Source organism: Lonchura striata, chromosome 18 (genome assembly GCF_046129695.1).
Source record: "Lonchura striata isolate bLonStr1 chromosome 18, bLonStr1.mat, whole genome shotgun sequence".
NCBI classification, from domain to species: Eukaryota; Metazoa; Chordata; class Aves; order Passeriformes; family Estrildidae; genus Lonchura; species Lonchura striata.
Window position 1 is genome coordinate 13,850,552 of NC_134620.1, and position 22,386 is coordinate 13,872,937.

At 44.5% G+C, this 22,386-nt stretch overlaps 1 protein-coding gene across 1 annotated transcript in view; it reads left to right on the forward strand.

Annotated features, from left to right (window-relative positions):
• Positions 1-22,386, forward strand: part of TMEM132B (transmembrane protein 132B) — a 223,336-nt gene that overhangs the window by 94,240 nt on the left and 106,710 nt on the right. The window contains exon 3 of the mRNA XM_031506201.2: positions 6,171-6,311. Within this exon, the coding sequence (XP_031362061.1) occupies positions 6,171-6,311 (141 nt within the window). The remainder of the gene's footprint in view (positions 1-6,170; positions 6,312-22,386) is intronic.

A 22,386-nucleotide genomic window follows, 5' to 3' on the forward strand; every position in this document is an offset into this window, starting at 1 on the left:
CAGAACATGTGAGAGATAAACAGAATAAACAACCTGGAAACCAGCACAGACCAATTATGGCTTCTGCTTTGGCAGCGGGGCAGAAATATCAGAGACTTTCTACAATCTCGGACACACTGGAGCAGTTTTTAGCATGGATGAAATTCAGATGTCAAATCTGAAGTAAAACCCCAGGTGACTTTGGAGGTTGCTGCCCTTCGCTGCCTTTAACCCCAAGGACACTCTGGGGCTTTTGTCCCACCATTGTTTCACTGGCAACACCTACTGGCCCTGGCATTTTCCCAGGGCCATGTGGAGCTTTTTGCCTGCTTTTTTTGCCTTCATCAAACCCTTTTACCTGGGGTTTGCTTCAGTTTGGTGCCTGGCAGTTGCTGTTTCCAAATTGCCATCTGCTCGCCATCTAGTTACACCTCTCCATGGGGCTGTGTAGGCTGCTTGTTTTACTTTGCTATAAAGCAGAATATTCTTTGTGTTTCTGCTCTTGTGACCTCTTTGGAGAGGGCTCAGGTCTTTGCAGGATCTTTATGTATTTTGAAGTGTATTTTAAATACTTGGAAAAATAACTTTGCTTATAGTGACATTAATATGGAATTGCAGAAGCAAGCACAGCTGGCCCAGTGCTGCTATTTTAAGGAGAATTTGATGGGGAAGTAATTTGAACATAAATCTGTGACAGGTCTTTTAAAAGATAAAAGAACAAAGAACTAAAGTTCTTGGGAAAATATTTTGGAAAATAAGCCCTTGCTTAGCTTGGGAAGATTTAGGACCTGATCCCCAGAGCTGTTGTGAATTCTGTGAGAGGTGAGGCAGTGCAGGGTTCCTGATTCTCACTCCCCAAGCCCCCAGCAGCAGGAAGGGCATTTGCCTTGGTCTTTCATGGCTGGCTGCTATCAGTGGCTCTGCAGCAGGAGGGTGAAGGTACCAAAATATTCCTTGGCAGCTCTGGCTCTAACTCCTGGTTCTGCTGTTTATTTTCTGGGTGACTTTACATCACCTCCTTTCCTCCTATTTCTGGATTACCCATGAAGAATTTTGTCCAGGAGGCTCAGGAAGGGAGAAGAGAGGGATGGTGACTCCCCCTGGGGGAGCTCCCTCTGCTCTGCCTGAATTTCCCAGGAGGTTTTGCTTTCACACCCTGCAGGGATGAACTCCTGACTGTCTGTGCCTCCCTCCCAAACGCCATGGATGTGGGAACTGTGAATCACTGACCTGCTTCTCTCTCCCAGCCAGCTCCCTCTCCTTCCTCCACCTCTACAGGAATCCTCGTGTTCCTCCCCTTCTGGAAGCACTGCCCATCTCACCCACACCCAGACCTCCCCAGATGTTATATCCAAGCTCAATGATGATTTTAATTTCTAATGCTTGGTTTAATGTAGCCTAAAACACATGTATTTTAACTAGAAAACTCCCCGGGGACCTGGTTCACAACTAATTGCTTGCTGTTTGTGCAATTCTTCAAATATGTTAAATGCTCTGTGAGGGCTTGGAATTACTCAGCTCTGCTCTGCTCTGGTCTTAAAGATGGGGAGGGCTGTCCAGCTGGGAATTGGGATGGATCAACTCTCATTCTGGCTCTGCAGAGAGTATAATTTTGGGCAAGTTGACTAAACTGGTTACAGCTTGGATTTCCTGTAGGGAAAGGATAATGGCTTTATTTTTAATTGGGCTAAAAATGTGTGTGGAAGGGCTGACTATAGGAATGGCTGGAAACTACAAATGAAATTTATCATAACTGTTATTATTAGTACGTCATAGAGAGTGAATTTAGCTCAGACCATGCTTTCCCCCCCTAATGGAGTGGGGAGGGGATAAGAGGATTTCTAAAATAGCTCTGAAAAAGTCATTTTTCTCATCATTTTGAGCATTTCCCATCTACTGTGAGCACATCTCTGTTTTATTTCCTAAATATCTTTTCCTTCTGTTTCTATTTTAAAGTTCCTTTTGCCAAGACTTTACCTCCCAGTTGCTGCTGCCAGGCTTGGGGCTGGGGCTAGGATTCACAAGCAAGGATTTACCTTTCAGATTTTGCACTTAATTGTCTGGGAGGCTGTGGAATTCCCCTTGCCAAGTGCTCGCTGCTCAAATCCCTCCTGCAGCTCCCAAGTTTCCTCCCAGCCCTGAGGATGACTTTTCCCTTCTTTCCTTGTGTTGGGAGAGCTGAGCGAGGAGGTTTAGACTGGCTCAACTCACGGGGTCAAATCCATTGCAGGCTGGGATTGCATTTTAAAAGAGTTTCTGGTTCCAGGTTGGCAGGCTGGGAGTGCTGCTCCATCCAACCCATCACGTTTGTCTCTTTATATTCCGCAGGAAATGGGGGACACATTGTTCAGGGGAAAGTCCTGCCAGGGCTGCCCAATGTGTTCCAAAATCTACATTGTAAGCAGCTCCTCTGTGCCTCTGGAGCTGCAGGAGGGGGCTGTGCTCCCTCTGAAGCAGCTCTGGCACTTCTCCCCAGCTGCATCCCCTGGAAATCCTACAGGGACAGTGGCAGGGCTGGAGGGGACCTCCCCCACCCCTATGGCAGAGATATCCCAAACACACAGAACCTGCTGCAGGGTAATTTCTGCCCAGCTCCCTGCCTCACATCCCTGCTCACTGCATTTTCAAATGCCACGGACACTGCACTGTTTTAAAGGTGGGTTTTCAGCAGGACACTTTTCTGTCTGACGGTTCTGCTTTTCAGAAAGCAAGTATTGCATGGCAATGAATGGTTGCTTTTGCCAAATTTCCAATTGGCTGTCATGTTTTGTTCCTTTTTTCCTTTTTTTGCCCTTCTCATTTCAGAAATTATCTTTATAAAAAAAGTAATTAAGCCATCTTAGTGGTAGCAGTTGCTTATTGGGTCACGGTTCTGTGAAATACTTCAGCAGCTCCTTTCCACACTTTCATGCACAGAGGCAGAACTCTTGTCAGCTGGCAAATTTAAAGGACATCAGATTTTTTTTCAGGCAATTCCATTTATCCTTACAGTTCCCTTTGAGTTGGCAGAGCAACTCAGTATTTTATATGTGGGGAAGGGAGGTATAAGAAAATGAAATTATCCACCCAAGCTTCTAATTGAAGCCTGGCACAGAGTAGGGCCCACACACGTGCCATTCACCATCCTTTCTCCAGCTCGTGGCAGCTCTGCTAGGAATTTCTTACTCTTTTTTGAAGCCTCAGTCCCCAACACTTACAATGATTTTCGTGCCTGTGGAGTTTGGGGGAAGATTTAAAGATGTGAATCACTTATCTGAGGAGCAGTAGGCTCAAACTCCCATATGTAGGCTGGTTTCATTTGAATTTCTTGACTTTTCCTAAGTGAGAAGCTGAACGTAGTTTCTTCCTTCTTTCAACCTTCCTGGCTCTACTGATATCCAAAAATGCAAAATGACATCTTGTCTCAGCCCACCAGAGCAGATGCAATGCAAGGGATTAGACTGGAATTTTTCCTAAAATGCAGCGTTCTGAGACACTTTTGGAAAACGTGGCTGGGGAGCAGCGAGCGCTGCTCACTTGCTGCTCAGCCAGCAGGGCAGCACGGCCAAAAACCACAGGGCTCCTCTGAGGGGTCACCCTGAAGGGAAGCCAGCCTTGGGCCAGCAGGAGGGTCTCACCTGATGGCAAAAACCATCTCAGACACGGGAGGGTGAACAGCAGAGCTCCCTGGCTGAGGGGACACTCAGCTGAGGGGCTGGGCCAAGAGGGAGGTTGGTGATTTGGGGTGCAGGCTCCACGAAAGAGGCTGGGACAGCTGGATGTGCAGAAAGGGGGATGGTGGAGCTCCTGCATCCTTGTGCTCTGGGGGAGGACCACTGATGGAGGCAAAGGGGAGCAGCTTCAGGAGGAGCTGCACAGGGGTCCTGAATCCTGCCCAGGTGTGCAGGAACTCTGTCCTCTAGCTCTTCATCCTTGGTGTAGCTCCTCATCCTCATTGTAGCTCTTCATCCTTGTTGTAGCTCCTCATCCTCATTGTAGCTCTTCATCCTTGGTGTAGCTCCTCATCCTCGTTGTAGCTCTTTATCCTTGTTGTAGCTCCTCATCCTCAGTATAGCTCTTCATCCTCATTGTAGCCCCTCATCCTCATTGTTGCTCCTCATCCTCCTTGTAGCTCCTCATCCTCATAGCTCCTCATCCTCGGCATAGCTCCTCAGCCTTGTTGTAACCCCTCAGCCATGTTGTAGCTCTTCATCCTCACTGTAGCTCCTCATCCTTGTAGCTCCTCATCCTCTTCCTCCCAGCTTTGGTTCAGGACAGACAAAAGTAGCTGCTGCAGAGAGAAGCTCTCTGCAGTGCAAAGCTGTGTAGGAGGACATAGCGAGCTTCTGGCAGATGGGAAAAGGCTGATGAGTCCTGAAATTGTGAATAAATCCCAACTGTCCTGGTGTGCCCGTCCCCCCAGCATCTCCTGCCCTTCAATTAACCTTTCATTAACTAGGATTTGACCTAGGTGAAAAATCAGGTTAGAAGATTTCAGACATATTGTCAAGAAAAACATGGGAACTTGAGAGAATGGTGATATGGATTTCTTAAAAAAAAAAAAAAAAGAAAATTGGCTGGGGAAGAGAGAATTTAAAAACTGGTACTAACTGGTACTTTGATTTTTTGGGGGTTTTTTTGGGTTTTGGGTTTTTTTTGCTAGGCCCTAATGATTTTTTTTTCAAAAGTTGTTGACTAACGAAAGAAAATATTGAATCCATTGCTGAGGGCCTCATTCTCTATCTCATGTCAATTAAAAGATTAAAAGTCAGTCTGAAATGAAGCCATGCAGGTGTCTTGCAGGAATTATTTGGTCCAGTGTAATTACTACAGAATAAGTGAATGTCCCTCTGACAAAAAGAAGAGGAGGTGATAGGAAAGGGGCACATCAACTTTGAGGAATGCTGTTTGGAGATATGAATGCCTGTGGGAAAGCAGGAAGGAGACAATTACAAAAATATCAGGTGAAATCCTGTTACAGAGGGTATTTTTCATCAGATTGGTTATGCCAGGCATGGATGTGACCCACCAAGTCAGTAAAGGCTTACAGGCAAAAAATAAGGATCTCATAAAAGCAGGATGAATTAATTCCTTCTCAGAGGAAAACACCACCCGTGGAGCCGTGAACTCACTTTGATCCAAGCACATGAAGCCAGCCAGAGCTCCAAGGAAGTTTTTAATGGTGTAACATGAGCACCAAGTGGCCATGAGGCATGGGGCAAACCCATCACAATTCACTGTTAAATAACACTCCGGGTCCCAGCAGTGCTGTTCCATTCCACCATATAACTGAAAGGTCCCTCTTGGCTTTGCTTTTAATTAATTAAGTCGCAGTAGTGGCGAGCGTGGCGCTGCAGCAGTTTCTCTCTGCCTAATTGTTCTCCAGGCATATTTGCAGCACTCCTGTTGCAATCCCAGGCTTGTTTCAGGAGTCAAGCTGCACAAATGAAGTTCCTGCTAATAACAGCAGTTAGTTTCCTATTCCTTGGCAATCTGTTCCTAACGCTGAGCCTCGCTGGAGCATGGACTTTTTATATTTGGCAAGTTTTATTTCTTCTGAGCCAAAAAACGGTGACATTTACCAGCTACCACACTGCTCTCAAACTCTAGCCATTCTCAGGAAATCAAAGTTTTCCATGTCAGCATCATATTATTTTCAGCAGCAGCAGTCTGATGTGCCCAGTTTTATAGATCCTGCTGCAATGACATAATTATTTTCCTCCCTCAGTCTAGGATAACTTACACCTCTTCTCTCCTTCCTGCATTATGGTCTTTGAGCAATGAAACTCATTTTCTTCCATGCAGACGTCCCTAATATTAGAAGATACCTCACTCCCAAAGGTTTGCAGGCAGGAGGATGTATTTTTTATCACATTGCTCTTATTCCCCGCCTTAAACTGCAGGACAGACAAAGCAAATTAAATCAACTTACACTTCATCCCATCTGTTTCATTTGTATCAGACTGGTGCCACAGGAGCAGAAACCATTCTTCATCTCTCCACATTGCTCAAGCTGAAGTTGGCTTTGCACGTAATGAAACTCATACCTCACCTCTTTAAATGATTGGGTCCGTTTCATGTTTTTGAAGCAGAGTGACTCGTGTCGCTGATTACTGATGGGAGAGGGAGCATTTCCTTTCCGCCTCCTCGTTCACCCGCCTGGGTCCATGTGCGGATCTGTAGCTAAGGCAATCCTTGCTGTTCCCCACCAGGATCAGGACGGCCTCAGGAGTGAGGATCTCGGACATCAGGGTCAGCGATGCTGACCAGTGGGGAGTGCAGGAGGAGACGGACAGCGCCAGGAGCACGGCCACCCTCACCTGTGTGCACAACGACCCCGGCGCCGAGGACAGGTGAGCCCCTCCTGCCCAACCCAAACCTGCCAGAGACACACCCCTCCTTAACCAGCTCCAGTATTCCTCCTCTGCCTCCCTGCACAAGTTCTAGGTGATCTGCTCAGAGCTTTATTCCCCTTTGGTTCACTTCCGAGCTTTTGGGAGTAGATGATTGAATTAAACTGGAGGCGATCCCCCAGTCCTAGCTCACATCTGCTTTTCATGACCCTTCAGGGCAGCAGAACTTCTGTTGCCAAAGAGCCAACAAAAAAAAAAAAGTTAACTAAACCAGAGAAATATGGAGAACAAAAAATTAACTAAACCAGAGAAATATGGAGAACAATCAAAAGCAATGTGGGACGATGCAGCCTTCTTTATTTGAAAGCCATTAAAGTAACAGCTATTCAGTGTTATTTATTAATGCTGCAAAACACTCGGAGTGTCTCTGAACTCTTGGAATGCTCCGTACATTTGTGATGGGAATGCTCCCACCAGCTGGATCAAAATACTGAGAAATTTACAGTGTTAGTCAGAATGATGGATTTTACAAAACAAGCAATTTCTCCCCAGTATCCTGCAGTTACTCTACAGTTAAAGCACACCGTGCATAAATTTAGCTAGAAATTGTATAATAATTAGGAAATCACAAAACTTTATGTCAAAATTGTTATTTGCAGAGTCTTTTGCATCCATGTTTCTTTTTTTTCTGAAAACTCCTGTAAGGGAGGAAGATGGCTGCTGGTAATTGCTTAGACCGAGGAAGGTTATTGTCAGAGATCTGGAGTACAAAGAGAGTTTCTGTTCTGTTTAGTTTCCGAAGCTGTATTTGAGGAGCAAACAAATCCCATCCAGCCCTGTGTACCTGCCACTGAAGTGTTGAGGGGGAAGATATTTAATGTGGAAAGATATTTAATGGGAAGATATTTAATTACTTTTTAGAACAGGTGCTGCTGAGGAGAGTTCTCCTGGCTGTGTAAAACAGGCCTGGGGAACCACCAGGGAAAAGTGGGATGCAGAGATTTGCCTCCTAAAGCTGTGAGGTGAGGGGAGGTGATTCCCCTCTCAGAGTCTCTGCAGAGGTGCTACACAACCTCGAGGCATGAATTCCAGGCAAACCTTTCCCTTCATTTGCTGTTCCATGCACTTGTGCCCCAGTTAAAGAAAAAAAAAAAAAAAAAAGGATAGGAAAGAAGAGGAAAACAAAAGGAAATAAAACAGAGCAAGAAAGGGAGGTGGGGGAAGACCCCTCTTTTTCCCTAAGCACATTTGTAGGTTGTAATTCTGGGGGGACGCAGGAAGTTCCAGCCACCTTCCATCAATATTTTCTGAGGTTTCATGGGCTGACAATGCTCTGGCCACTGCATTTTCACTTTGTCTCCAAACTGTTGTCTTGACCTCTGTGCCTGGCCTGGAGCTGGGAGGGGACACGGTGGCTCCAGCAGGGAGGGCTCAGCTCCAGTGGCTCATGTGGGTGTGATGCCTTAGGATTTGAGCTTTTATATTTTCATCTATTGGTAATCCTGCAGTTCTTTAGTGTGTAACTGAACTCCACACGCAGTGTGAGCTGCTGCTCCCCCATGTTGGGCAGACACAACAATTCCTCTGCAGGCCTGGAATAAAGGACACCTCACTGCCTCAGGTTCCAAGAAATGGAAACAAAAGGGAATTTTGTGGGGAGTAAACTTGGCATAAATTACTTCATTACCTGAAGCTGTAATTGGAAGATTAACCACCAATATGCAAATGGACCAAACTTATAAAAGTGTGAAAACTCATGACCCATCATCCATTTTGGGTGTAGTCCTTTGGGGGTTTTGTCTGCCCTAAATGTACCTAAAGGCCCTTCAATAAATACAACTGCTTTTTATTCCCTTAATTTTGTCTGCCCCCTGTTTTTAGGGAGTCCCAAAAAGCAACAGGTGGCTGGGCAGGCTCTGCTCCCTCTGAACTCCACCAGGTTCTTTCCTTCTAACAGCCATGACCTCTGTTCCCTTTGGAGCAAGGTGGAAAACCATCAGTTTGAAAGTGAAATACTGAGGTTAAAGGAAGATTGAGGTCATCTGATGTTACTGAAATCAAAATGAAGGGGCTATTTTTAAAGTTGGATGGGAAAAAAAATAGGCTGAACACTGAAAACTTATTGCCTTGTATGTGATTTCACTAATCCATGAAATTATACCTGTCACAGTAACTTACTTTTTATTAAAACTGAATTTTGCTTTGTGTTGAACTGTTAAATTGCACAAAAGCAATGCATCTCAAGTTAATTAATACTTTGACCCTTTCCTTTGTGAGATTAGTTTAATATTTTTGGATTAATTAAAGTATGCAAATAGAAACTGCTGAAAGATCACTTCCAGATTTGCAAATATTGTAGTGCTTAGAGTAAATATTTAACTTTGATCTTTCCTTTAATTTGTCTTTTTGGTCATAATGATGGCCCTCCTGTTTCTTTTGTAGAATGTCAAGTGTTTATGTAGAAGTTCTGCTGTTTCATTTAAATGATGGGTGACCTGAACTTGCTTCTATTAAGGTCAATGTGACAGAATTATCACTAGACCTGGGTCATGTGTTCCATTTTAGCAATCCAAGGAGCTTCACTGAAGGCGGTTTGTGTCTGAGTGAGGGTGCAGGATCAGCCTCTCTTGTGCAGAGCAGAAGCTGCCAGTGAACACAGTCGTACCCACCTCAGGGGAGATGCTTTTTTCTCTCTCAGAATTAATTTCCCTTCTGCTGACTCGCCCGGCTGGGTAGAGAAGCAGTGGGTAAGCCAGGACTGAGCCTCTGGGCTGAGCTTAGCTGATTTCTGGGGAGATTGGGCCGAGTTCATGGTGGGTTTGATATCAGAATGAAGACAAACCCGACACAGGGAAATGATCCTCTCTGGCTCCATATCAGAAGGCTTTGGAATGTTGAACACTTACATTTCTAAAACTATAAAACTATAGGTTTAAAGTGTAAAACTATTAAAACTATATTACATTAATATACTATTTAAAGAGATACTGTACTATTCTACATACTTACTGCTTACCTATTTAACTAATGAATAAACTCGTGACTCTGCTGAGAGCCCGAGCCACAGCTGGGTCCCTTTGGTCACTGACCCCAAACAACTTCCCCAGAATCCAGCCCAGCCATCCCTGCAGGTGAACAATCCCCAACCACATTCCACATGGGCAAACAAAGGAGCAGAGGCAAAGATTGTTTTCTCTTCTTCTCCCTGTGCTTCTCCAAGAAACCCTGAGAGGGAGAGAATGTGAATGGCCCAGGTTTGAGGCTCGCTCAGGCTTTGTGCAGGGTGGAAAGCTCCATCAGCCCCTGGCCCGGCTCTGGGGACACCGAGGAACCCCCAGGAGTCACAGCCACCCTGAGACCTGTGCCCTTCACCCCACCAGGTCTGCTCTGCACTCGGGCTGGGCTTTACCCAGTGCTCAGCTCTGAAAAGAGCCTGACAGACCCAGCCTGGAGGAGAGCAGTGGCTCTGGGCTGTGACATCTTCTAATCCTGCCTGCATTCCTTTCAGCCCCCGTTATCAGCTGGAGCATTTGCAAATTTGCTTACTTTTCCAATCTTTCTGCCTCTCCCCTCTGCAGTGTTAACTGCTATCGGGAGGTTTTCATCTCCATTTCTCACATTTCCCTACGCAAATTGAGTGTCCATTAAAATGCTTTAAATTAAGACCTTTTCTCCTTTCATGCAGAGTGCATCGTTGCCTTTTTTGTGCATTAGTTAAAAAAAAAATCCTTATCACAGTGTTTCAGGCAGTTTACATTATATTCTATTAAAAATCCATTTTGTCCAAGGTTGTCACAATTCATAGATTAAAGCCTTCAAGAGTGTGTTTTGTTAGGAATACATTCATAAATTCACCTCTTTAGTAGTCCCACAAGCTTGTATTTAAAACCTCTTTTTTGATAATGCAGTTGAACAAAGAGCATAAAAAGAAGAGATTTATTTTTAATATACACACACTGGTATATTTGCCCACATCTTTTCTCATCTGTGTGGAGCCTTGCTTTGCCCTTACTTTTGCTCTCTCAAGGGAGGTTTTTGTAGCTCATTGAGTGAGGAGATTGGTTGTTGCCATCTGCATCTCTTCTCCCTCGAGCTCTCTCCTTGGGGCAGAACTCTGAGAATCTCATTTCGGTGGGGATAGTTGAAGCAGCAGTGTTTTGGTTCAAAAAAACACAGTTTATTCTTCAGACACAAATAGTTCTGCTCTGTGCCTGCAGCTGGGACCCAGAACTTCCATTCCATGGGGAAGGACCCGTGTGGATTTCTGCTTTGAGTGCAGACATGGCTTGCAAGGAAATCGGGGCTGGGGGGCTTTGCTGAAAATCAGGTGTTTTCAGCCCTCTGTGCACAACAGCTGAGCTGCTGAAGGGCTGGGATCTTACCCAGTGCTGAATTAGTGCAGCCAAAATTTGGGAGCCTACCAGACACGAGTCCTTGGTGGTTTGCTGCAAACAGATCCCACTTTGTAAGAACCATGCATGGTCCATGGTTTTTTCCACTGCATTTGCAGAAGATGGATGGAGCCTCGCAGTTCTTGTGTCCTTTGCTCCTGGGAGTTCTCTGGAAGCATTTCAGGAACATGCCACAAATTCACCTGCAGTGAGACCAGGGCAAGAGGGCTTGAAAAAAATGCCCTGACAGCCTGGACCATCTTGGCAAGCTGTGGCACCCCATAGCTCAGGGCTGATATCCTGAGGAGCAGGACTGCAGGAGCCTTGCCAGAGTGATTTAGCATTTTTTAGGATTAGGTTATTTCGAATCAGTGCTGAGCAGGAGCTGAGTTTCCATGGTCTCATTTGAAAGGCTCCAGAACAGAACATATTTCATGGTGCTCGGTGTTCTCCTTGCTGGGAAGCTGAAGAACAAACCCTTCATGTGACCCTCCTCAGGGCAGAGGAGGTGGCACCAGCACAAAAGCTTGGGCCAGAGAGCTGCAACAGCTCTGAAAGAGAATATTATACTGGGACATCATTTTCCCTCCTCAGGAACAGCCATTAAATTGGATTGGATTATTACCAGGTAAGAGTGTCTGGTCCTTGGCAAACTAGTATTTTAATCAGGAAGGTTATATTTATGCTAACTAGCAACGTTAATCAATTTGATTTTACCTGCAGTGCTGAGTAGAGCGTTATTGAGACCAAACTGGTTCTTCTCACCTAGGGATTATTTTATCTTCATGTCTTTAATACAGCTTCTGTCTCTCAGGATATCCATCACTGCATAAATTAAACTTGCATGAGGGGCACTCAGCATGCAGAAGTAGAAAGAGTGAAATCTTCAGAAGGCTTTTCTTCAGGTGTCCTCAGAAGTATTTATTCTGTTACCTGAAAATTTATGTATTTTTTTAAATTGATGCAGTCCAGCTCAGCTCTAACATTTGACATCCTCTGTCTTTAAACTTGAATGAAAAACGAAGATTCCTTTATGATCATTCAGTTTCTTTACTATTTTAAGAGGTGTCTACAGAATTCAAATTATTAACTTATTATATAAAATGGTAATTGTCATATATGTTTAAAACAGAAAAAGCAGTTATTTTATGTACTTAAAGGCATGCAAATACATCCTCCTGTTTTAAAATAATTCACTGCTTTTCCTGTTCTTGTGAATACCCTTTGAACCAGGAATATCAGCCAAAAGAAAGATGTAGAACTTGCTGCCAGTTAAGACTTGTGCATATATTTATTTAAAGTTAATATGTGTTGCTGGCATGGATGATCAGCTGAGTGAAGATGCATCATTTGGTTTTGTTTTCAAAGCTTTGGGGATGTCTCGAAAAGCCTCTCCCAGGCTGAGCCTGAGCTTTGCTGAGCTGATTTACTGCAGTGGCTCGGCCTCCTGGAGGCTGAGCTGTGCTTGTAGCTCAGCACAGGGCAGGCTGCTGCTGCACGGAGGAGTTGGTGCTCCTGGGAGATAAATAAAGCCAGAAAGATGGGCTGCAGGCACTGTGCACACAGCTGAGAGCTGCTCCCCACGCTGGGGCCGTGCTCTCCAACACTTGCTGATGTGTTTATTGCCACAGGAACCCACTTGGCCCCAGGACCCCGAGTGTGTAAAGTGCCACCAGCAGCAGCAGCTGGCTGACAGATCAGCTGCATGTGTGGCTGTGCACAAAAGAGCAGCAACTGGTGCAGCCAGCCAGCCTTGCTCCGACTCGTTTTAGGCCATGCAAAGGCAGCGGGCTGGATGCCACGGAGTTCACCCAGGACAATAAAGTGAATGAGCAAAAGGAGCAGGGGAAAGGAAACGCAGGGAGGTGTGGAAAGCAGGCAGGAGAGGATGAAGAGCTGAGGGGAAATCCTGGGAGATGGGGAGGGAAAAAGGCAGGGAGATGGGGAGGAAAAAACCAGGGAGATGGAAAGCGAAAAAGCCAAGGGGATGGAGAGGGAAAAAGCCAAGGAGATGGAAAGGGAAAAGCCAGGGAGATGGACAGGGAAAAAGCCAGGGAGATGGAAAGGGAAAAAGCCAGGGAGATGGAAAGGGAAAAGCCAGGGAGATGGAAAGGGAAAAAGCCAGGGAGATGGAAAGGGAAAAAGCCAGGGAGATGGACAGGGAAAAGCCAGGGAGATGGAAAGGGAAAAAGCCAGGGAGATGGACAGGGAAAAAGCCAGGGAGATGGAAAGGGAAAAAGCCAAGGAGATGGAGGGGAAAAACCAAGGAGGTGGAGAGGAAAAAGGCAGGGAGATGGAAAGGGAAAAAGGCAGGGAGATGGGGAGGGAAAACCACTGCTGTCACCTCCTGCCAGACTGATGTAGGTGAGGACATTGGAATTCTTCGGGAGCTCTTCCCACCATGAAAGCCTTATTTGCATGAACCCGGACTTGAGCTGGTTTGGAAAGGAAAGTTTTGAATTAAAAATTAGGGGTGCTTAAGGTGTAGGAAGAAGCCACAAATGCTGTGATGCTGTTTATTTGGGTGTTTCCTTCCTCTTGTTAGGCGCTTTCCTCGGGACAGAGGTGTGATGGACAAAGAAATGTGCAGTGGCTGTGGGATGCTCATGGCCCTTGGGTCCTGCAGGAGTTCATTTCCTGGCCTTTGGCCACCCCCAAGGCAGCTCTGTCTCCTGACCATTGACAGAGAGGATTTTATCTTTAATGCACAATGTTCAGGCTGTGACCTCTATTGTGAGTGCTGGAGTCTGTTCTTAGTGTGAGGAGTGTTCCAGTGAGAAGCATCCACACACATTTTCAAACGTAAGCGACTCTACTGAGTCACAAAGAAATCCTGAGTTAGAAGGATTTTAACCAACCTTTGTTCTTTATAGTTTGTGTGAAAGAACCCAGGACAGCCTGTCAGTGTTCCTATTAGATGAAAGCACTGACTCCTCACAGGAGCTTAGAGAGGACATAAAAATAATAGACAAATTACCAGCAGCAGGAGGGACATCTTATTGTAGAAAACTGCAGTGTGAGGATCAAATATCATTTCTGGAGGGTCTTTTTTCCTATTTGATTTTTTTTTTTCCATTCTAAAGAACAATGGAATTGTCTCCATCTCCTGTAGGTAGCTTAATATCCTGGAAACCACATGGATTCCTTCCTGGCCCCGTTTCACCAGCTCAGGAAGGTGATGGCTTAGCCACTCTTCTTGTTCCATCTTACTCCATCACATATTATGACCCAAAAGAATATTTTTGAACAAATGCACTTTTGGTAGGTGGAGCAGCCTGGTGTGCAGTGCAGGGAGCCCCAGCAAAATCAATGTTCTGTTGTCTGGAAATTTTGGAGAATAAGGAACATTTTGTTGGAAGAACTCAATACAAACAGATGCATGAAAATTACTTAGAAAATTAATGTTTGATGAAGATCTCTGGACTTGCCAAACCAGTAGAAAGCTTTGTGCAAATCCAGAGAAAAAATGCAGAAAATTTATTTTGGCAGCATTTGGGACTACAGTGAATTAGAAAAATACTAAGGAAAAAAAAGCAACAAAACCCAAACATTGGAACTCCAGATCCTTCGGTCTACTCCTTGGTGCAGAGGTGAACATGCAAAGGAATGGCTTAAATAAACTCTTCATGAGTGTAGTCCACAGAACCTGATCCAAACCCTATCCTGAGCAACACAAAAGCGAACCAAATCATTCTGAAATTAGTCATGTTTTTTAATTTGACCTAATTACCTCGGTTTTGGGCATATCATTCCTCCATGTCAAGCTTAATATTGATGTAACAGTTGGGAAAGTTTAATTTCAGGGTAGGGTGGTCTGTATAATTAGGAGTGCAAGGACGTGGCAGGAGGCTGGAGCCAATTTGCAGTGTGTGCAGAGGAGCAGTGCTGCAATCCTTATTCACCAGTGGAGCTTGCCTCCCTCTGCACACTGGGTGCCAAAGGGAATGCTGGCCCATTCCCAATCCACGGCTTCTCCAGGGCTCTGCTGGCTCCTGCCTGCCCCTCCTGTGCAGGGGGTTCTAATGGCCGTGGGCATGGAGGCACCTGGGCTGCCTCGGGAGGTCCATGGCAAAAATCCGTCCAACTGTGGGGATTTTCTAGAGCTTTTCAGAGTTCTGTGGGCACTTTGCAGCCGTGCCAATTGATGGTGTGAGTGATAAAGGCCAGGTAACCATGGCTGCTGAACAGATCTGGCTCCAGGAACAAAATGGAGTGTTGGATTTTGGGGGTTTTCCCCCCATAATTTCCATAATCACATTTTTCCCTTGATAGGTTGAAGTAGCCTTTTCCTTGGTGCCTGCTGGGGTGAATACCCAGGAAACACAATTCTTAGTACAAATAATCTTATAAATGTGGGGTCTGCACAAGTTTAGGCATCTGTGCAGCACCTTGAGATACTTCCCATCCCCTCACTGTTGGAAAATCTTCATGGATCCTTACGGAAATCCCAGAGAGAGGGAGGAGACGTGACCCAAACCCTTATGCCACAGAAGCACGACCTGATTGTTCTGCAAATATTGTAATTTTTTATGAAGTCCCAGCTTGCAAACCTGTTCCAGACTCAGGAGAGCCCCTTTAGTAGGGTGCCACTTGAGGACCCACTGGCTCTGAAGTACCTGGCTGGTTTCTGTGTGTGGCAGGTGTAATGATAAAGGAGGTGCTCAGAACCTGCAATTACAGACACCAATCTGCAGAAAATACAAGTCTTGATGGTGAGCCACGTTCTGCATAATGACAGGTGTTGGTGTGTCACACCTGACACACCGTGAAAATCAAAAACTGGAATTTTCTGTAGTGCAGGAACATTGCTGGGGATAGCTCAAGTGTTACTAAGGAATTTATTTTTGGCAACTGTGCACAGGGACTTAAGTATCATAATTGGATTGTTCTTTGATATAATAGACTGGAAAAGATTATTGAATGAATGTGAAATCGGGGAGCTGGTATTTGTGGTGTGTTTACTTCCCTCTTTTACCAGTTTATGAGTTTGGCTTGTAGCAAAGCCTACTGCACACATTTGGATTCCATTGGTGATGTGCTGACTTGCTTACTTAATAGCCAGTGCATTAAAGTACAAAAGCTAACAACTCATTTATTAGGCATTTAGCCAAAACTTCAACTCATTTTATTGTTAGGAGGTGCTGTTGCTAGACAGGCAAATATTAAGTTTGTTACATTGATTTATTTGAATCATCTGTGCCAAATACATTATACACCAGCCCAGCATTAACTTTGCATAAATTATATTTGCTTTAGTTAGAATTTTTCACTCATTTTGCCATTAATATGCCTCACCTGTGTTTACAACTTAAAAAGTTACAAAGTTTTTTATGTTTTTATGGTTAACTTGAAAAGTTATAAACTCTTGTAAAATGAAAAATGAAAATTGGCTGATGCTTTTGTCAGTGTCAGGATGTGATTTTTGTTTGTTTCTTGTAAACCCCAGCGTTTATTTGAGAAGAGCATTACATGGGAGTTAAGCTCTTTGCAGCAGGACTGTTCACCAGCTCATCTCACTGTACCAGGGGAATCTCCCCTTGGCACTTGGCTGAAAACACCATTTTATTATAAACCTGGACGTGCTGGCTTTGGGAACTCACACTCAGAATCTGTGTTTATTCTTCGAGTTGGCCTACGTGGATTTTCCCAGGACACTTGTTCAGGACTTTGCTGTGAAATATTGCATTCATTAAGGCACTCACTAAAGCTTTAGCAAAAAAAATTTCCTTAAAACTAACTGCCAATAACTTGATCTTGCAAAAATTCCTTTTTTTTTTTTTTTTTTTTTTTTTTTTTTGGTGCAATTAATGAACTGATCTGATTCTTCTGGAGTTGTTGGGCTCACTGGGCTCAAAAGCTTGGCAGTGATTCCCAGCCCTGCTGGGCTGGAGCTGTGCTGTCCCCAGGGAATATCCCTGCTCCTGGCAGCTGGGACAGCGGGGACCCTGCCTCCCCCACCTCAGCTCAGGGAGACATCAGCCCTGCACAAGCCAAAAGAATTATTTTGTCTTTTCTCTTGGGAGTTTTCAGTGCAGAGATTGAAATCTGGAAGTATTGGCCTTGGCAGGGAGGGGATGGAGGAGGTTTTTGGATATATGGGCTCCTGTTTGCACTCTCCCTCTTGGACAGTTTATGTCTGTGCTGGTTTTCTAAGTCTGTGGCTGGTGTATCTTCTTGTTAGACAAGCACTTCTTAATGGTGTACCACTTAATTTCTCTAGTAACAAGAGCAAGAAATAAGTTATTCCTCTTTTAAAAAGAGTCATTTAAGTAGTGAATAATGAATGCAAAATGCTGTCATTAAAAATCAGCAGATAAGCTGATGGATCATCTGTCATTCCCAAGCCTTGCCATAAGGGAAAAGTAGATTTATTTTTTTTTTTTAATAAAAATGGCAATGATGAGTATGGAACATACTAACTATGAATGCCTTAATAATGAAAACTGTTATTTATTCAGTCAACAACACCTTGCAACTGCTGCTTAACAACACCTGGTAGGAGAAAAGTACTTCCTTCATACCGAATATTTTCATTTGATTACCAATTTTCACCCTGTTATTGTTATGAGCTGTTTATTACTCAATACCACAGGGCTCCAAAAAGCCACCTCTGGTACCTGGGCTGGTGTGGGCTCACGTGCAGGACACTGTCCCCAGTCCCAGTGGACTCGTGCTTGTTTTGGGGACAGACTTTTGGGGAGCTCATCACAGAGCCTCAGCTGATGCTCACGGAGCCAGAGAGAAGCTGTTCTCTCTGTTTTGCCTGCTTTTATTTAGGTTTTTCCTCAGATGGAGCCTCTGCCCCTCTGCAGTGTGGTCAGCAATGTGGACATCAGGCTGAGAGCTCCCTGGAGCTCAGTCACGTTGAAAAAGTGACACTTGCATGAAATAAGAGCTGTCCCAGGCCAGCCTCTGACTCGGGCAGAAACCAGAGCTCTGCTCCTCCCTGCACCCCCTGGACCTTTTATCCTTCCCATGCACTGCCAGGACACAGGGAAAGGGAAGTTCAAGCCCTCACCTCCCTGTGCTCTCCATCCCAAAGGAGCATTTCCAGGGGCTGTGCCTGAAGATCTGAGCTCCCTTTGAGGAGCTGCTTGCTGCTCCACAATTAGCTCAGCTTTTCCAATTACTCATGGTTTACATATATGGCAACCCCAAGCCAGATGAACGTAGATATGTTCTGAAAAGACTGTGGTGGAGGGGGAAAAAAGTGTCAAATGTTTTCTCAGAAGCTGAAAATACCAGCAGATGCCTGTTGATTTGGAGCTGTGCAGGCATTTGTACCTTTATTCCTTGCATGAGTGATGAAAGCCACTGTAGGGCTTCTTTCTTGGTGTTTTACAGAACAAACTCTAATCTTTTTACTATATATATATATATATATATATATATATATATATATGGCAATAAATAGTGTAAAGAGCTGGAGAACTGGATGGGTGGGAGCAGGAATTGAATGGAACAAGAAGCTGATCACCTGCAGTGGGACAATTTGTGGTTTTGCCTCTTGTGATTCAATGAATTGGTGAAGCTTTGGGGCTGGCACCAGTTTTAATGCTTTAGTTTCCCTTTTTTGATGAGGGGATGTCTGCTGGACTTCTTCCCTCCACCTCTTCCTCCACCCCAGAGCTCCAGCAGAGATCAACAGGAGTGCTGAGGTTCTGTGAGCTGTAATTCTGCTTCAGCCATGATTATATGTCAGTCTGCTGCACTCTGTAAGTGCTACTCCTGGCTTCCTGCTGGGAGCAGTTGATTAGATTCTAGTACCTTTTATACTGTAGATAAGGATTTTTTTTTTTAACAAAGCACAGTAACACACAAAAGCCCCCATTGATATTTTACTATTTTTCTTCCCCCCTGCTCATAACTCATGCTTAAATACAAAACTAAAATGTTTTTGGCAAGCCTGGCCTTTCTTAACCCAATCTGTCCTCCCACTCCAAATAAAATTCAATTTCAAAATCTTTTCTGGCCCTAAATTGTAGGATAATCTTTGACCTAGGTAGAAATTTTCTACAAAATGTGAATCTTAAGCTGAATTTTGGACTCTCTCTGATAAAATGAACGCCAACTGCAAGATTATTTGTCCCACTTGTTACATTTTTCATTGTCAGCACAAGCTTTATTCCTCCAAATACATTATTGAATGAAAGAAAGCAGCTATTCTTTTATGTGTTACTGCTGATGCCTGTAATTCATCCTGTTCATTTTCTGTGCTGCTATTTTCTTTGTATGGTTCTTCTCCGGCTTATGTAGCACAGAAAATCTTAATTGCTTAAGTCTGATGTACTTTTCTATTCCTGGCAGCAGTGTAGGTTGCTGAACCATTATGTGGGAGCTGCCTTCTGGAATATGAAGTGTGTGTTGCAGTTGGGATGTGGCAGGGTTAGGCCCCAGCCCAGGAGGAGCCTTTTAATTGCTTTTGGGATTGCTTTTGGGATATTTTCTATAATGCAGCCGATTCTGCTGTTGTTTCCTGAGTGCTGTTTGCAAGGGGAAAGTTTTCTTTTTGGAGGTCTCATGCTGCAAGGCTTTCTTAAAGCTTATGGGACCATTTGATTTTGGGAGAATTCTGAGTTCATACCAGCAGCTGATGCTTGACAAAAACCAGGAAGCAACTCGTTATCTGATGGCATGAAAGACCATTACTGTTCATAGCTAATCTAGTTTGGTTTCCTGCTAATTAAAGCTTTATTTGTTTGGTATTCCAGCCTTGGTTCCACCTATTTACCATAAAACACCAGGACAGTGCTGGTACTCATATACAGAGGGGTTTTATTAAGCAGTGATGATGATACATATTGACAAATCCCATTTTTTATCATGTCTTTTCAAATATTTACATTTGAAATCCCAGACTTCTGGAGTCAAGTGATTCTTGAAGAAGGATTGCTCTTGCATTTGAATGTAAAAAGTAAGAGTCTGCTGGTTTTGACTGATGAAAAGTCTTGAAAATTTCATGAGACTCCAAAGATGAGAGACAAGAAAGAGCAGTTAGAGCTGTAGGAACCCTTGGGGTGAGCTCCTGCGTGTGCAGGGTGTGATTTGTGATGTTTGTGTGCTGCTGATGCTCTTGGGGCTCTTGCTGAAGGACCACACCATGGCAGGGAGGGCTTAAACTCCAGGCATAAATTATCTGTCTGCTGAAAGTGCTCATTGAATCTCCTGTCTTGGTGATTAATGATGGAGCAGACAGTAATTTTAATATGAGTATGGTTAGTCTACCTGCTAATACCCCATGAACACAAACGGGGCAGGTTCTGAAGAGCCTGCCCAGCTAATTAATATTTCTGTGCTTTCACTAATCACTTGAACTGGGAACTTGGCCAAGACCAACAGAAGAGACTTCCAGTACAATAAATTGTTTTAGTTTTGTGATCTGATCTTATGCATGGCTCAGTGTTTCTGAAGGCAAGGGCAGAATAAAATCTCATTTTGCATGATAACATATGCAAATCAGAACTTTTTGGTCCCAGATGAAGCTTTGCTTCTATTGACATGGTACTAGGAAAATGCTGCTAAGAATAAAAAGCCACTAAAACTTTATTTTGCTGATAATATTCCATTATTGCTTTGTAAGCTACTTTATCCATAGGGCAAAATCTGCCAGAGAGATAAGATCCCATAATTCCTGTTTGCTTGTATCATTCCCTTTATGATTTATAGACTGCTGTAGATGGTCGTGGCATTTTGCAGACATATAAAAGATTGACATGTTCTTGCCTCAAAAGAACTTAAAAATTCTGCAGTTTAGCAGCACTCAGCAGTTCCTCCCGTTTGAATTTTACTTTTAATGGCACTGTATAAAATCACTATTGCACAGCCACCAAATGAAGTGGCATTTTATTTTTAGTTACAAATGCCATGTTTTTAATGTATTTGCTGTAGGTCCTAGACTGTCTGTGGGATGGGCTGGGAGGTTCTGTTCCCAGTCCCCTCCTCAACTCTTTACTTGTATTTAAAACCTTTTCCCACCACTGACTGGAAAGAATTGAATGCCATTTTATTTACCAGCACTTGAAATGTCACTTTGCTGCATTATATCCTTGCAGTAAAATGTGAGTGAAGTCCCACCTCTATACCTGCAACTTTAGGATTTCCAGGCATTTGTGTAAAGCAAAATCCTTCTATATCCTGCCCAGGTAATTTTACAGAATTACATCTATAAACATAACATTAAAAGCAATTTTCTGAGCCTCATGATTACACTGATTTTGTTTGTCACACACCTGCATGTCCTGACTTGCCACGTTCTGCCACTCACAGCAAACTCTGTCTCGGGGTGTAATGTGACAGATGCTAATGAAGATGATGCAAGACAAATTTTAAAGGAAGAGACACTTGGAAAGGTCTTATTTTCACCTTATTACATGCTTTGAAAAATTAATTTTGTTGAAAATAAAGTAAAATTCTCGGGGATTTAAGGTGCTATACACTTGACCCTATGCCTAAATTAAATTCCCTAAAATTTTATGGCTTGCTTTGATGAATCCCAGCCAGAAAGATTTTTGAGCAGCAGACTGGTGGGAGGCAGGAATTATTCAGAGAGGTTTTGTTCCTAAGGGGGTGAGTGAAAAAACTCCTGCTAATTTCACTGGGAACCCGAGTAACCTGCAGCGCTCTTGTCCAGTTACATTTTCTCAGTGCAAGGCAGCAGCAGGGGTGGCTTTGTCTGGATTTGTGGCTGAAATGGAAGGCACCTGAGGATTGTAAGGTCAGAAATCCTGGAGTTCTGTCAGACACCCTGCCTGTCCCTTTGAACGCACGCTCAGCAGCGAGCACGGCGGAACAGAATTTACAAAATACACTTCCAAAGGCAGCAAACTTCGTTAAGGAATTTGGGCGAGGAATCCCCACTGCTGGCTCTGTGGTCAGCCTTGAATGCAGCGTTGTGGGGTGAAAGATCCTCCCATGGAAGTGTGAGGAGAGAGATTGTCAAAGCTGCCTTGTGATTCCTGACACGGGGCTTTAATCCCGTGCTTGCTGTGGGACAGGAGCTGAAGTGCTGGGTGAGCACTGGCTCAATCTCCTGTCGGAACTCCAAATGTCCCGCAGACATTTTTGGAGGTTCCAGGCCCTGGTCAGAAGCATTTGAGACCCTGTCAGGCAGCTGGAAACAGCTGGGATTTTGGGTTTGAGCCATGGAATGAGTTACCAACCTTGCAGGAAGAACAAGAAGTCACAGAAGTTTAGATATTAGAGTAGAAGGAGTCACAAAGTAGAGGGAAGAATTTTTGAGTGCTGTACAGGGGGGTTTTGGTTTTGTACATGGGGGTCAGGGATGGCAGCCCAGCCTGGCATTTGGGAAGAAGCATCAGGAAGCCCAGAGCAGGCATGGGAAGAGTGAAGAGGTGAGGAGGTGGGCACTGCCACACTCCCTGTCATCCCAGGGCACCTTCAGCGTGGCATGAACCGGGTCAGCACCTCCCTGACGTGCACAGATGTTTTATCAGCCGTGCTCTAGACTGCAGGGATGCTCAGCAGTTGTGTCCCACGCCCTGCTGGGGGCAGTGAATCTCCTCCCTGCCTCAGTGCTCTGCCTGCAGGGACTGCCTGGTGTGCAGCACTGAGACGCTGATGTGTGCTCAGCTAAACGCTGGCTGGGGCTTCGCTGGGGCCCCATTCATAAAACACAACAAAGTGGCAACAAGTACAAACCTTGTCAGCTAAAGGATCTGCTGGGA